General features: G+C 42.2%; 1 protein-coding gene across 7 annotated transcripts in view; it reads right to left on the reverse strand.

Annotated features, from left to right (window-relative positions):
- Window positions 1–17,187, reverse strand: part of Cacna1e (calcium voltage-gated channel subunit alpha1 E) — a 473,485-nt gene that overhangs the window by 41,262 nt on the left and 415,036 nt on the right. For all 7 annotated transcript variants that reach the window (XM_052737226.1, XM_052737228.1, XM_052737227.1 and 4 more), the window contains 9 exons: window positions 17,106–17,117; window positions 15,107–15,203; window positions 9,968–10,128; window positions 9,298–9,435; window positions 8,297–8,498; window positions 6,728–6,892; window positions 6,057–6,167; window positions 2,050–2,133; window positions 1,186–1,311 (listed from right to left, as the gene is read on the reverse strand). In XM_052737226.1, the coding sequence (XP_052593186.1) occupies window positions 1,186–1,311; window positions 2,050–2,133; window positions 6,057–6,167; window positions 6,728–6,892; window positions 8,297–8,498; window positions 9,298–9,435; window positions 9,968–10,128; window positions 15,107–15,203; window positions 17,106–17,117 (1,096 nt within the window). The remainder of the gene's footprint in view (window positions 1–1,185; window positions 1,312–2,049; window positions 2,134–6,056; window positions 6,168–6,727; window positions 6,893–8,296; window positions 8,499–9,297; window positions 9,436–9,967; window positions 10,129–15,106; window positions 15,204–17,105; window positions 17,118–17,187) is intronic.

The following is a 17,187-nucleotide window of genomic DNA, read 5'->3' on the forward strand; positions in this document are numbered from 1 at the left end:
GTTTGTCATCCTTGAGTCATTTAATGTTTATCAAATTTATTTTTAATACATTAATTGAAAAACTTTGTTTACAAGAAAAGAAATGCACCCAGGCCTTAGACTAACAAATAGCACACATTAGATGTCTTTGGGGTAGTGTTCAAAGAAATGTAAGTATACTTGAACACCTTCCTTTACTATTGCTACCATTGAAATTATTGTCAGGCGCCGACTTTTAACTAACCTCTATGTACCTAGACCTATGCATAATCCCATGAGAATATTTAAAAAGAATATATTGTAGAGTACCATACATTCAGGAGATGCCAGTTGAGAAAGTTCTCTGAAACACTTTCCCATGAAATGAAAACACTGACAAGTCCCTGAAAACACTGAAGACATCTGACAATAGGAGGCCAACTCTATGTTTTTGTTTTCTTTTGCTTTTTTGAGTGTGATGCCCCATTCCTTGAATCCAAGAACTCAGTGTGCACAGTCTGGAGGATTGCATGTTTGAAACCAGCTGAGTTACACGGAAAGTTCTAGACCCCAAACAGAACATAGAATACCCACATCCCCAGTAAAACCAATGAGTTCATCTTCAAAAACATGTAAAACTAATGTTACCTCCATAATAGTAAATTTTTATACTTACATTTTTATTAATATTAAAGACTGAAAACATGTGCCCATCTCTTCATACATTAAAGCACACATTGATTATCTATTCTGGATAAGGCCCGAGACAAAGTCATGATGGCATATCTTTACTGATTAAACTTTTGAAGTAAGGAGAGGCTTGTTTTGGCTCATAATTCTAGAGGTTGGAGTCCAGGATTGGGCAGTTATGCTGGCTTGGGTCACTGAAGGGTCACATAGGCCGAGTCTATTATGGACAGGGTTGCTCAGGGCAATCTAGAAGACGCAAGGATGGCACACATCTCATAAAGCATGTCCTTGTTTCAGTATTGACAGAAAAGGCCCAAGCTACAAAGTCAAAGTGATATGGTAGTTTTTAGGATAAGATTCTATAATGTAGATATGAATTGAGCACTATCCAGCCAGCCTATGTTATATAAGAACTATTGTATTTATGTTTCTAATAAGTTTCAAGTTTATAAACTTCTTCCAATAGGGGAAGGAACCTGGGTGAGGATGCTGTTGTTGTGGTGTCTGGTGGTAGTCCACCCTCAGGGAGCCTTTTACCTTAAAGGACTGCACGAAGGTCCACAGCAAAATGCGAATGGTGTAGCCCTGACGCAGAAGCTTTATGAGGCGCGCAGCTCGGAAGAGCTTCAGAAAGCTCATATTGAAGCCACTGGTGTTCACCAGCTGGTGGACCAAAAGGAAACATGTAATTAGTGACAATATGCTCATTTAGGAAGATCTAAGCCCTGGTATTTTCCCATTTATTCCTTACTCAGATCACAAAATAGACGACAGTCTCTGTCTTTTGTGGTTAACTGAACTCCAGTTGAGGGGCACCCAGTGAGTGTCTCTCTAAGCCTCCTAACCCAGCCCTTCCATTCCTAGGTAGATGGGTACAGGGAGTACCCTGGCGCACAGGAGAGGAAAACTGGCTTCCCCAATCTGTACCAAATGCACTGAAGTCTGCACTTAGCTGCTAAAGGAGCAGGGCTAGTCATCCCCTAGCACACAATGGCATTCTGGTATTCAGTAATTACAATAAAGTTCCCTACAAGTTCTCTAGGATAAACTAATTTAGAGAAACATTTCAGGTCTAACAACTGTGAGGTTAAAGACAACCATGTTATTCTTTGTGGAATTTAGCTAAATACTGCATACTACCTTCTTCTAAGAGCCTCCATTCCATTTATCCCATTCCACGTCTGCTGTTTGAGTCATGCAAATTTAACTAAGCCTTCCATGAGACCTACCACCCCAAAGTTTGCATTCTTCGGCTGATGCTCAGGAGGAGGAAGTGGATTCCCAAGACAAAGGGACATGTTTGACTGGGTGAGTTATAAATGGGGTGTATATGGAGAGGATTTTTTTAATGCTACTCCAGGATCCAGCTTAAATATGGGGGGGACCTTGTGAGCCGTTCACCTTGCTGTCTGTCAGGATGATTTCTGTGATACTGCCAATCACAGTGATGAAGTCAAAGATGTTCCAGGTGTCGCGGAAATAGTTCTGCCAAGTGCATTCAGTCACATGAACATCAGACAATGGAAGAAGAAAAAGAAAGAAAAGACATCTTCTGTTACATAACTCTGTCACTTGGAAATTAAAACTTGTCGATTCATGCATAAGTTCATTCTAACTTTGGGCTCAGTTTCCTGATTCTAACCCGGAATTCTGTTTCTCCTTTACTAATTTGGGAAATCCTCATTTTAAAAACAGTTCCATGACTATTTGAAGACTATGTTTTTGAAACTGTCACTTAAAAAAATCCCATAAGAAAGATTTTTTTTTTTTGAAATTAGAAAACATTTATTTTTCAACCATGCTACTGAGTTTGATCAACAAATAAAAAGCTTTGCATTTATAATGTATACACCTCAGGGAATTTGGGATAAATACACACCCATTAAACCTTAAGTATCATACAACTTTAAACTTCTAAATTATTTTTATTGCTTCAAGAGGCTCTATGGGACTAGAGGATACACACATGCCCCAAATATCCACTGAGTCTTTTCAGAACAACTGATTGACAGTAGGATGAATAGACTCCATCGTCCACCCCACCCCACTCCTTTTCTGCTCTGTTACACCTTGTGAGGAGATGTAATTAAGTTTTTAAAAAAAGCAGGGGAGTAGTCATGAAATTAGGAGATTGATTGAATACTATAAATGGGATATAAAAGACCCAGAAAGTCCACCAACTAGATGACAACACTTGCTTCAGAATGCACGATGTGTCCATCCAAACTCAGATAGCACAGAACTGGGACTACATTCTTTAAAACAGGACACCCACATCTCCAGATTGGCCACTTGGCTTGCCACTGGGCATCAGGTACCATAAGAGTTCTGGAGTACTACCAAAGTGCCCCGCTTCCTACCCTCATAATAACCATCACTTATCTTTAGCATCTGTTCCAGACCCTTGATATTCTTTCAATTTATTTGTTTCTCTTACGGGTCTGAAAGTTAGGCAGTACCAAATGTCCCATGTTCATATAGTACTGAATAGTGGGATTGGCCGAAAGAGTGAAGATACACCGCAGATAAAGGATTGTGCAGAGAGAGGTTATGTTTAATGAGCACCACATATTTAAGACTTTAAGCTATTGTTATCCTTGTTTTCTATATGAGAAAACTGAGGTTTAGGGAGATCTGATTCCAAAGTCACATGTACCCTAGAGTATAAAGAAAAGCAGATGCGCTCAACTTTGTCAACAATTCACTTTCCAGAGGGGCACTTAGCTCATCAACGAGGGAGCCCAGTGGGATCTCTAAAGCCCCCAACTTTCAAGGTGTTCCTATTTCCCATCCTAAGATGAGTTTCCTAATTCTTAGTTCATAGATCTAGGTTTCAGAGGACTAGAAGCCTTGAGTTCCAATTGAGGATGCCTTACTGGCATGAGGTACATTACTCTTCCATTTTGTCTGTAGTTTCATTTCCCATGATTTTAGTTACTTACAATTAAAATATTAAATGAAAAATTACAGAAAGCCAAAGAGAAGATATTAAGGGCTTTCTCTAAGTGAAAAATATCAACTTAATAGGATACAACACAGTTCAGTCAAGGGCCTCATAATGTTTCTACTAATGACAGAACATATACACAATGGAGTCTCATAATATTCTACTGCCTGGTGATGTAGCTATTATAGTTTGTAAATACATACTATGATAGTCACAAAATGACAAGATTGCCTAACAATGTTATGATTAACAATGTTAGTGTTAACTTGACAGAATCTAGAATCACCTGGGTGATGGACTTCTGAGCATGCTTGAGGGATTATCTTGGCTGTGTTATTGAGTGGAAAGACCCACCCTGGGTGGGATCCTGTTACTGTAGAAAGTGATCTGCTTCCTGATTGTGGATGTAATGTGACCAATGGCTTCAAGCTCCCGCACATTGACTTTCTGTACACATGGACTGTACCCTTGAACTGTGATCCAGAATAATCCATTTCTCTCTTAAGTTGCCTTTGTCTGAGTATATTGTATACATCAATAGGAAAAGAAAGTAAGATAAATATGTTTCTCAGAAAGCATCCCATCATTTAGCAATATATGAGAATATATTATGCAGACATCGATTACCCTCACTTTCAGGTTTCTGCTGGGGATTTTGAAATGTATTCTGGCCACTGAATAAACTAGTAGGTTATTCTGAACTCTGGGGTCAGATAGACCAGGATTTGACTCCTGGATCTGTCTTTCACTAACTCTAAGTAAAATATTAATCTTTCCTGAGTTGTAGTTCATCTATAAAAGAAGAAAAATAAATGAGCCTATCCAATACAGACGTTACATAGACAAATGAATGTGTAAAGCACCGGGTGGATATTTACTGGGTAGCACAATGTATGTTACTTATTTCTCCTTTTCTTTCCATTTTATTCCCACCCACTTTCTAATTCTACGTTTTCTTGTGTAACCTTGAAAAGAAACCACATTTTATGAACTTCAATTTTTTCTTTTAAAATGATAATTGCCACAATGCCAATGACAATATCTACTATGCCTTTTTCAGAGTTAATGAGATCTGACCAAACAGTACATGTTGGGGATGCCAAATCGATGTAATGGTGCCTTTTCTGGTGTGAATGACTCCAGGCCTTGAATGAAACACAGGAATGAGGGTGGGAAGGAGGCAGGGCTTGAGGCCGAATCCTCTAGCTAAGCCTGTAAGTATGTATTCAGCATTCACTACAATTAGACACATAATTGGGGCTTAAGTCACAGACGATGTCAACACCAAGACTCATAGAGAAGCTTCCCCTGTGGTGGTGCCGGCTTCCCCTCTCTTTCACTTCACTCCACTTGGTCTAGACTGCTTTATAAAGGCATCTTTGTGTGGTAGAAGTTTCTTTTTACCTTTTTATTTCCTTGAGTCTCAAAACACTCAAAAGGGAGTCAAGAACTCCACAATGCAGCCACTGCAATGGGTTCCCCTCAACTCTCTCCACCCCAAATAATCAAATGAATGGTTGTATAGAGAACCAGAAGACTGGAACAACCCCTACAATCAACACTGACAATTATCAAGCCCAGCCCAGCGTCCTGCTAACAGCTGCTACCAGGAGCACTTATTTCAATTTGCAGCAAAGTTTTCCCTTCTTGCTAGGAAAGCGGTCCAGTCTGGGATACACTTGAACTTGAAAGAGTAGTTCACACCCTAAATAAGTGTGGGACAGCTGCCAAGTGGGCTCATCTGCACCCCACTGAGCTCACAGCAAACCCTGAAGCAAGCAGGAGGAGAGGGAGGGACGGACTGTGTCTATAGGACACAGATGCAAAGGCCAGGTTTGTTAACATTCTTGAGAACAGATACAAGAATTTGCCAAACAATTGTAATTACTACTTGAGGAGAAGTAAAAAGAGATCATGCCAGGAATAATTCATTGCAATCTCTCTCAAATCCAAATCTGGAATCTTCCCCACACCCCACACCCCCTAAAGGTAACTGGACATTGTAAATGTAAATCATAAACATTTGTTTTAATTGGCAGAAGTTACTCTTCATGCTACTTAGTGGGCAGAAAGGCTAATAGGTAAAAATCTACTATTTGCTGTGTTTGAGTCTATGAAAGATTTTCCCATTCAAATCATAAAATTCATAATCATTCAAGTTGTATAAATCTAATCTGTGTTTTCTTTCTTTATATATCAAATCAATTGTAGTTCTAATAAAATCCAGTGATGGCCACCCTACTGTTGACAGAATTCAGTAGGACCAGGGCTGGTGGTTAGATGGGTATGGAGATGAGGATGTGGCTCCCTTTGCCTTTTTTCCTATTCTACTCACATGGCAGCCTATTTATTGAGTAAACTGAGCTCCCTATTAAATGCACAAGTAGGTGAACCATTCTTGAACAGCAGTAACCTCCATGTATCCCAAAGGAAGAGAATCCTGATGCTTGAACAGACATACCAGGAAGCCAAAAGCGATGACCTTTAGGACACATTCCAGGGAAAACACCATGGTGAAGGCAATGTTCAGGTACTTTAGGGCGAGTTCATAGGTACAAGGAGCAGAATAGTACTGCCAGGAAGAAGAAGAAAAAAAGAACAATAGAGTCAAAGCCTTAAGAACTATGTGTATATGGTGGGATACACATGCCAGGTCTAGTCATCTCTCAACTTGCCCTAATGGAATACTTAAGTGCATGTGTATTATATAGTGAAACACATCCCCATGTCCCACTTAGGACAGCTTAATAGCAAAGTCACCTTCATGTCCAGACCAAAGGTAGCCATGACAGAAGCACTTTTCAGAGTTAAGTGTTTTGCACTTAGCATGAAATATAATCAAGCTCACATTAACTCCAGTACTCCTTTAGATTCCATGATTTCTGAAGGGCTTTGTCCACCCTTGTCAAAGGTGGACCCTATTGATGACACTTTTGTTCCTGAAAGTCCCTAAATGCTACTCTGTTACTCTGCATTTCATTTAATGACCCCACCCCTATCCCAAAGTTCAAGGACTGGGCTGTCGAACTAGGTAAAATCAAAAAGACTTCATGATGGAAGAGCAGGTAAAGGTGGCAGGCTAGTAAGGTGGAGTGGTTTCCCAGTCACTGCACACATACAACTACTTCTCACCTTCATCATCAGCACGACAGTGTTCAAGGCGATCATGGCCATGATGGTATACTCAAAGGATGGAGAAACCACGAAGTGCCACACGCGGTACTGGAAGGTGTGCCTGTTCTGCGGCATGTAGCGGGTGAGGGGTTTTGCACTAATGGCGAAGTCAATGCATGCGCGCTGTGGAAAGTCAAGTTATTAGAATCAGCTCAACCTCCCCTAAACATTACATGGACTCTGTTAAAGGGGGCTTATCTACTGCCTAAGAATGCCTTATCTGAAATATGTAGGACCAGGGTGATTTGTGATATCAGATTTGTTTCTGAGTTTTTAATGTTTACATAAATGTAATGAGATATTTTGAAGACAGGATGCTCAGCTAAGCACAAAATTCATTAATATTTCATATGTGCCCCAACCACATAGCCTAAGGGTAATTTATGTAATATTTTATTAATTTTCTGCATGAAACAAAGTTTCATGGTATGGAATTTTCTACTTGCCATATCATATCATTTAAAAAGTTTTGATTTTTATATTAGAAACTTTCAAACTGCATCTGCCTATGCATTCCTCTTATAATCTACAACTGTTTCTAGTTCAGCTCCATTGTTAAACAACAACAAAGTCAACCTTATAAAACCCTACAATGTTCCAAACCTATGCATGTGTTAGAGGAGCAATTAAGAAAACATATCCCCGGTCATTAGAAACACAGATGCCATGAGAATCAGGGAGGTAAGCAAACATCTTCATGTTGCAATTGTGGCACATGTCTTTTCCTTCTAGACTGTCACACACAAGGGTAGAGATTGCATGCTTATCTTTATGTATAATTTTGTATCTTGTCTGTGTGTGATGTATGTGCATGTGAGTGTGCAGGTGAGCATGCCTGTGTACACACATGTTGTCAGAGAAGGACATGGGGCATCTTCTCCTATTGCATTCTTGCCTTAAACTAGGACCTTTCATTGAACCAGAAATTCACCATAAGGTTAAGCTAACTGGCCAGCAAGCTCTCATGATTTACCTATATGTGTTTCCCTGTTGGGGTTACAGGCACATGTAGACATGCTCAGCTTTTTAAAAAATGGTGGTGTGTGTGTGTGTGTGTGTGTGTGTGTGTGTGTGTGTATGTGTGTGTGTGTGTGTGTGTGTGTGCGCACACGCGCGCGCACATGCGCACTTGTGTACACATCATAATGCACATGTAAAGATCAGAAGACAACTTGTGGGAGTTGGTGCCTGCCTTCTGTCAGGTTGCCCCTGGAGACTGAACTTAGGTCTCCAGGGCAGCTGGGATTGGTAGTCCCTGAGCTGTCGTACCAGTCCCATCCCCAGCTTTTTTTGTGGGTGCTGGGAATTCAAACTTGGGTCCTCGTGCATGCTGAAAAGGTGCTCTTACCCACTGAGTCCCGGATCCAAGACTGCATGTCTCTGTGCCTCCCCCTGGGCTTTTCCCCTCTTCCCACTCTAATACTCCAGTAAAGTTAGGAACACATGGTCTTTCTCTCTATGCATGCTGGCCCGATTCTTTCCTAAAGCTCCCACTACTACCTCTTACTACAGTCTACCCACTGTCACCTCATTCTTTTCCAGGCTACACTCCTCCATCATCTTATCCCCTTGCTCCTGGAAGGTGATGATGATGAGAGCCACAAAGATATTGACGAAGAAGAAAGGGAACACCACAAAGTAGACCACGTAAAAGATGGACATCTCCATGCGGTTGCTGCGGCTTGGGCCTCTGTCCTCCTCTGTCACATCTACAGAATGCTGCAGGACCCTGTGAGGATCAAAAGAGAGGGTACAGAGGGTTGGTGACAGCCTTAGCTTTGTAGGAAATGTGCCACCTTTTGTCGTTGTTGATATGTCTTCTCTGACTTTTTCTATTCCTCCGCTGATTTGGGGTGACCATAACCAAATTGGTAAGGAAAAAAGTCCCATTGTTCTTTGTAGCCCACTTTCTATCTGTATTCAACTCCTAAGCAACAGAATGATAGCCTCTTATAGTTTAGGTCGTCATGTTCAGTACCAAGGGACTTCTAGTGCCATTTGATTTTCTGTGGCCAACTAGTGGTGTCTTACTCATTGCTAAGTCTTTGAAGAAAAAAAAAATAGCCTCCTGCTATGGACAGCATAAGAACCTGCATTCTTTAAAAAGAGGTCTGGTCTTAGATAGTATCTCTAGGGTCTGTAGGATCCCTCCATCTTTAGGCTCTCAGGTGCAGAGCCAACGTTAAGGACAGATCTGTTTAAAACAGCCTACAGGGATCCTTCTGAGGGGTAAAAAGCTGTAAAAACTCATTTGTTCTGTAAGGAAAAGGGCTGCAACCAACTCGAAGGTTGATGAAAACAAAGAGTTTCAACTATTTCCCCGACTTTGTCTACCCCTCCTCCATCTCTGTCTGAAGGATTTTTATTTTTCCTCTTCTCTGCCTTTCTCACCCACTCATAACCACTTACTTTGCCTGGTACAATAACAAAGGGTTAGCCATGTTCATCTTGAATTAGCTTTTCAAGGCACCCACACAGTCCCATTGCAGCCCTCAAGACACATATACCAAGCCCACCCTGTCACTCACTGAGGCCACCCTTCCCCTGTGGAGACAGTGAAGAGGGTCAGCAGGGCCCAGATGATGTTGTCGTAGTGGAATTCATGACGCTTCCATTCCCGGCCCTTTACCTCCATCTTGTTTTTCTCATGATCTACATAGTTGCCTCTGAAACCAAAATAGAAATGAAATAAGGGCCTCTAAGTATAGTGTATGGAATAGTCAAACATTTTTACAAACTTTAAAAATGTCAGGGTAACAATGACCATCATAAAAAAGGAACAGCAAGTTTTATTAAGGGCAGGTACTACTATGGAATAAAAATGATACTTCGTGCCCAACAGATGTTGGATGAATCCTGATATCACTAGTTGCCTATGTAACCTTGGCCAACCTAATTTTTGACTACATCTTCTATACTTATAAAATGTAAATAAGAGTTCTCTCAGTAGGTCATTAGAAAGACTTAAAACTTAAGGGTTCAGGCAAAGTGTCTCTTACTTTGATATAAGATATATCTGATATAAGAAAGGAGTTCAACAAATGTCTATTTGTTCTATAGTTCTTCCTGGTTTATAATTCTATGGGAAGGGGAACGGAGTTAAGAGAGAAAGGAGACCTAGTCTGCTGTGGAAAGTGGAGAGGGATTTGCTGGGACACCCTGAGCGAACAGTAAGAGGTGTATGGTCGAGGTTCTTACATGCACTCCTTCTCTGTGTCCTTCGAACTATCGGTGCAATAAAAGAACTTTCCCTTGAACAGCTGGACGGCGATGACAGCAAAGATGAACATGAAGAGCTTGTAGACAATGAGTATGTTGAAGACGTTCTTCAAGGAGGTCACCACGCAGTCAAACACAGCCTGTGGACAGTAGTGAAGGCTCTCGTGTCATTCCTAGGACAACTGAGGCAGGGCCATGCCACCACCCAACAGGCTGAGAAGCTGTCCCAGGAGCTCTCACCCACCAAGCCGTGATACTCATGGGGTTAGAAGCTAGCTTCCTAGCTGGTTATGGTGGCAAGGACCTGGCCTGGGAAGCAGGCATTTCTCAATCTTGAAGTAAATGTAAAGCATGAAGCTTAAACAAGATGACAGAAGTAATGAAGGGTTTTTGTGGTGTGTCTGGAGGTACTCAGTGTGAAACCCAGAAGTTTGGTGCTAGATCACTTAGACCATTTTACCCACTAGACAGCATGATCCTGGCCTTGAACCTGTTGGTGACATCCACGGATTTACTTAAATCATGCTTATGTACCATCTTCTTTTACCCCTTCTAAATGGATCAGAGGGCAATCACATGCTGTTGTCTTTGTTTGTTTCAATATTTTATCATTAAGTTCATATATTTGTTCTGACTGTGTCTATCACTTCATGCTGCTGCCCTCTAGTTGAAAGCTGGCTGCATTCAGGAGGAAGGTCAACAGAACTGTTGGAAGGAATGAGGTCTGTCTTTGTTGGAAATGAGGCTGTGTGGACAGAAACAGCGATTTCTGTTTCAACCCCCCCCCCCAAAAAAAAAGGGTCTCCAGAGACCTCCCTTCTAAGCCCTAAGACATGAGGAGTTCCATGACAGTTTGACATATTTCAAGCCATTTTTAGGTTATTCTCTAGGTTTTCAGGTTTAGCTCACTGGAGAGTCTGGCCTCACGGGGTGCTGCATATGTGCAGTTATTTCTCCATAGTGCTGGGTGAAGTGTGGCTGGATTCATTAGTGCGGCACTGAAGGGAATGTGGGTGACACACAGCCTTGTGGAATGAGCAGAGCCACCTACATCTCCTCAGGTTATCACGCTGCAAAGAGAGGAGCCGTCCCCAATTGAACAGAATTAATGAAGGCTGAGGCCACAGTGGTGTGGACTAATCTCATCAAGCTGCTGCACATTCCTAAGCTCCTCCTGGAGCTCCTGCTGCAGTTCACAACATGTGGAGCCCCAGACAGCCTGGGTCTGGGGCACACAGGGGTGCTGATTGACAGCCCTAAACCAGTGGCTGGCTGGAGGGAGGGTGGCCAGGAAGAGTTGGCACAGTAGAAGGTGATCCCGGAGGGGGAGGAGGAGAGGCAGGGAGGAACAAAGTCAGGAGCCACTTCCTTTGAAGTATGATTTGCCCCCTGGGATTCTATACAGTGTGTGCTCATGTTACCACTAGTCTGAGGCCTTCCAGAAGTGGCCTATCCCCTTACCCTTCTCTCTGTTCCCCTCCCCTTCTCCCCTTCATACGCTGTTCTGCTTCCTCTCTGAAGATCACAGGATAGAAAGGAAGTGATGATCTTAGATCAGGAGGGGTGTGGCTAGGGCAGGTGACATGCATTATCAATAAGGAGAACTTGGGAAAGGATGGGAATTGAAACAAACAGGAGAAACAAGCTCCTAGCTTTGCCTCCTATGGCAGGCATGGGAGCAGGACCAGACACACTGTTGGATTTTTTTTTGGCTGGAGACCACTCACATCAGCTCTCTTGTCTATACTACAATTGTATGTTACACAGATCTCCATTTTCTGGGTGAAAGAAATTCTAAGGATAAGTAATCTGCTCTAGGTCACACACCTCCAAAATCCTTGAGTGCTAGACTTGGCACTCACAGGTTCTTTTCCATGATGACCAGTTCGTATGCTATTATCTTAGAGTCACCTGATTACTAGGTTTAGAAGCCACAGTTCAGGCTCTTCTCCCAGACAGTCTGGCTCTATTGTGCCGATGTGGAGAGAGTGCCTGTTTTAGGAAGCTTTTCAATGGTTCAGACATAGGTGTCTTCTGGCCACTCTAGGAGCAGCTCTGTGCTAGGTTCTGAGATACTGCAAGTGGGCAATGAAATCCGCTTCCCAGGAAGCATCCTTGTGTACCCCAGGAGGATGGGGTTGGGTGCTGGTACTGAGGCTTGCTCTACTGGCTGTGTGGCCTGGTCTTCAAGAATAGGACTGTAAAGCCCTAGACTGGGGGCTGATGGTCCTCAGGAATTCAGGAAGGGGAGTGGCTTTTCTCCCATGGAACTTCAGACTCTATTAACCACAGTATATGGAGAGGAAAGGGGAGAGGGGTGAGCTCAATTAGGGTGCTAAGCTTGAATGGAAAGCAAGCCCTGAGAGGCAGGAAGGGTACTGGACAAGAGGATGATGGGATTATATAGGTCAGATACCAGTTTTCATCCAGATCATGGAAGAGCTTATCCAGGCTAACTCACTTCCCCATTTCTTTTCTGCTTCTGCCATAAATGGACTATGTGTCCTTAAGTTAGCTGTTTGTGCCTCAAAAGTATGAACTATTTGTATGAGACGAATCTTTTCTAAAATTATGACTGAAGGAAATAGCTATGGTGGTTTGAAAGAAAATGGCTCCCAAAGAGAGTCGCACTATTAGAAGGTGTGGCCTTATTGGAGGAAGCGTGTAGCCAGAAGGTTTCTCCAGTCCCACAGCCACTTATAAAATCAGGAAAACTTATGACTACAGAAGTGTGTCACTGCGGGGGCAGACTTTGAGGTCTCTTTAGCTTAAGACTTTCCCTCAGTTGCCTGCAAGATGTAGCACTCTCAGCTTCAGCACCACATCTGCCTGGGTGCCACCATGCTCCCTGTCATGATGATAATGGACTGAACCTCTGTAACTATAAACAAGCCCCATTTAAATGTTTTCTTTATAAGATTTGTCATGGTATCTCTTCACAGCAATAGAAACCCTAAGACAGAAGTTGGTACCGGAAGCTGCTGTGATAGGCTGGACCATGTGTTTGTCTGAAGGAATTTGGACTTTGGTATTTTGGGTAATGAAAGCAGTGGGATGCTTTAAGTATTAATTAATGGGCCATACTAGTAGAAGCATGGAAGACAGAGGTATTAAGGGTTATTTGAACTGCCGGGGGCTCACTAAAGAGGTTTCACGGGAGAAGAATTTTAGTGTGTTGCCTAGAGATCATTCTCGTGATATTCTGGTGAAGAAAGTGGCTGCCTTTTACCCTTGTCTGAAAAGTCTGCCTGAGGCTAAAGTGAAGACTTTTGAGATTTTCTCTGCCAATGGAATTAATCCAAAAGAGACTAATATAGCCTCTGTCATGTAGTTGATTTTTAGTGGTAACTCTAATGAAGATTTATAAAGAAAAGGAGCAAGTTGAGCAGGGTAGATTACATAATGTAAATTTTGAGGAGAAAAAGAGCAGCAAGTTGTGGAATGGAACTAAATCCTATGTTCAAGGAGATAAACAGATTAAGAAATGAAATATAGGGAGTGGTGACCTCAGAACAAGATCCCAGTCAGCTAAGTTTCCAATTTGTGAAAAGGAACTAAAGAAAAGCTTAGAGCTGGGTGTGGTGGGGCACACCTTTAATCCCAGCCCTGGGAAGTCAGAGGCTAGCAGATCTCTGAGTTGACCCCAGTTTGGTCTACAGAGCAAGTTTCAGGACAACCAAGCTTAGGCAGTGAAGGAGAGAAAGCTGGTGAAGATGTAATTGAACGAGATGGCCATGTTCTAGTCCCAGTAAGCAGCAGAATTTGGCAGCTTTGGCCATATGGCTCTGTCTTTAGAGATATGGATAGAAGAAATGGGTTACAGAATTTGCCTCCATGCCTAAAGAGAGCCACTCATATCAGGCATGTGTCAGGGGTATCCCTGAATGGAGGCCTGGTAGAGAGGCCATTGTGGGAAGCTGTGAACTTGAAGTCTGGATTGTGTTGGAAAACTCAAGATGTTAGGGATACCTGCCTAACAAGGGTTGTGGGATACCTGCCAAGGAGAGCTGCTAACAGGGAGCAGAACCAGCCCAAAGAGAAGGAAGTATGTTGCAGTCAACAGAGCTGAATGGAGTTGGAGATCTGAAGAACGCTTTGACATCAGACATGGAGCTGCAGAGTTTTGAGTTTTCCCAGCTGGGTTTTTGATCTTGCTTTGGTCCAGTATTTCCTCACTATGCTATGCTCTCCTCCCTACATTTTGGAATGGTAATGTATATCCTATGCTATTATATGTTGGAAGTACGTGGACTGTTTTTTCATTTTGATTTTTACAGGGGGATGCCATGCATCCCAGAAGAGACTTTGGACTTTGAAAAAAGTTTGAGATTGTTATAGACTATGAGAACTTTTGAAGTTAGACTGAATGTGGTTTTTGTTTTTTGGGGTTTTTTTTTGCATTATGATATGGCTATCTATAAGCCTTTGGGGGTTCAGAGAGTGGAATGTGGTGGTTTGAAAGAAAATGACTTCCCAAAGGGAGTAGCACTGTTAGGAGGTGACCTTGTTGGAGGAAGTGTGTCACTGTGAGGGTGGGTTTTGAAGTCTCTTTTTCTCAAGCTTCCCTCAATGTGACTTTCAGTTGACCTCCTGTTTCCTGCAAGATGTAGCAGTCTCAGCTCTAGAACCACATCTGCCTGCATGTCACCATGATCCCCATCATGATGATAATGGACTGAACCTCTGAAACTGTGAGTCACTACAATTAAATGTTTTCTTTGTAAGAATTGCTGTGGTCATGGTGTCTGTTAACAGCAATAAAAATCCAAACTAAGACAATAGCCCAGATTACCCAGCCTACCTTAGCACACAGACCACACACACAGAGGGCTTCTGTAGCTTCTACTTTAATGACACAGAATGTTCCAAGACAAAGCCATACAGGCTTCTTCCTGGATGATAGGCAGGGAGTATAATACTAACTGGGTCTGGGCTGAAGAAGGAAGATCTCATCTCCAAGATTCTTGTGACATTGGAAGACCTTGGCTTCAATAGATGTAAAGAATCTCAATCCCCAAGAGAGAAAATGGGATATTCTAAGAAGGGATTGTACAAAAGCTAGTCAGCTGTAACTAAAGAAAGGAAGGGTATTGGATGGGAACAAACTGAAAACATTACCTTCAGCTTGGGCAAGCGCTTGATGGTTTTCAGTGGTCGCAGAACTCGGAGTACCCTCAGAGACTTGATAGTCTTGATGTCCCGCCCCTTGTTGGTTCTGTAGAGAAAGGCCCCCAGGAAATCATTTGGAAAGGGGAGAAACAGAAGTGGCAGCCACACTACTCCATTAATAATAACAGTAAAAGCAGGGAACAGAGAGAAGTAGACCAGAGGCCAGAAGCTAGGTTGGTGTCGAGTCCTTCAAGGACAATCTACGAACATGCTTCAGGAGTAGTCTCACTCTCTAGTGTGCATATGCACACATTCATATGTGTATGCCCATATATGCACATCCATGTGCCCACAATAGTTCAACTTATGGTTTCACAGCTTCAGATGGTGCAAAAGTGAGCTGCATTCAATAGAGACTACAACAACTTTAGCATATTCCTCTACAGGCTACTATGCAGAGAGAAACTCTCTTGTAAGACTGGGCAGTCAGTGGTCCTAGTCACCCACAAAATCATGAGAGTAAAAGATTGATGCTACGCAGCATGAATAATATGCTGCTAAGTTGATCAGATGTCCATAAATGTAATAAGTACATTTTGTATTAAGGCATTTTCAATTTCCATTGAGTTTACCTGGATGTGACCACATGAAAGAGCGGGAACATCTGTGTACACACCAAGGAGCACACAGGCATCCATAGGCTTCCATGCACATATATTAATAATTGTTTCATGTCTTTGATAGCCACTTTAATGCTATCTAGTACCACAATGGTAAATAAAAATGGAACAATGTCAACTAGATACCATGACCAGTGGCCTACTGTGGATCCCCACGGTGCCTAGTCCAGTCTTTTTTCCACAACAGATTTTCAAGGTATTTGTTGACTTGGGAACAGTTGTGAGCATGTCTCATTGGGGAACTTGACCCAGAAGTCCAGGTTTGTTACTTCTCATGGTTCATCAGTGTAGGGAGAACACAGCAAGGACCAGTGAGGAACCCAACCCTCTTGCTGTGCTAGGCTGCCACTTCAGAGAGAGCATGTGTGCAGGCATCTTGCCAGGACCGTGGCTCACACTCCAATTATTCGTGGCTGGCCTTTTCTCTAGTCATTTCTATTTCAGAAGCTCTGTACCTAGCATAGGCTTTAGAGAATCACTCAGCTGGAGCAGGCCCAAGTTATAGGACATACCTACCTTTATCCTGGTCCTATGGGTAATGACCCTCCCTAGTCAGCCTCTTAGGAATGTTTTCTCTTAATGAAGATCATGCATTTCTCTTTTTATTTCTAGGAATTAAATGTATAAATCAACTTGTATTTCTCTTTCTTCCCTGCTCATCCCCTGAGATCTTTGTATTCAACTCAAATAACTACAATTTGTAAAAAAAAAACAAAACATGTACATGCTGGGAAATAAGACTCTAAATAGTGAGATCAGGCTTGGTTCATTCCTCATGCTGGGCCAGACTACTATTATATTAACAATTGCTGTAGAGGGGACCCAGAACATCAGATGGAGAATACCTGATTCTACATGCAATTTGCCCTGCTATGCCCAGCTTCAGATAAGGAAATCATAATCTTTTACAAAAGGTATGAAGTCAATGAATCTAATCCTTCAAGCTGACATTATACCAGTATTAATTCTAAGCTCTCATGGTTGTCACAGGTGATGACCTACATGCCATTTTTGAAAGGTAATCCACATATACTATGTTAATACGAACTTTCACATCCTAGAGCTTCAGCATATTTAATAAATTTTTCTTCTTTTTAAGCACATCTACTTACAATATCTAAGAAAAACATCACACAGGCCAAATAACTACCCAAACCAATAGGAATGGTCACTTCTCAAGCGTGGGAACTGCTCTTAGTGCTCAATGGAAACCTACCATTCATATAGACTCACCACTCCTTCCTCATTGAGTTAGTGCCTTCTCCAATTACAGTTTCTCCCTCCTCCCACTAGTCCCCCAAAACTTCTTACAAAACAAACATAGTTACCCCAAAGCGTTCCTATGGTGGATCCAGCCAGGAAGCAGTAACAGGAAGGGGGAGGGATGGAGAGAGAGAAGAAAGTCAGAAA

Source organism: Peromyscus californicus, unplaced genomic scaffold (genome assembly GCF_007827085.1).
Source record: "Peromyscus californicus insignis strain IS unplaced genomic scaffold, ASM782708v3 Scaffold_14__1_contigs__length_90479793_seg_2, whole genome shotgun sequence".
Taxonomy (NCBI): Eukaryota; Metazoa; Chordata; class Mammalia; order Rodentia; family Cricetidae; genus Peromyscus; species Peromyscus californicus.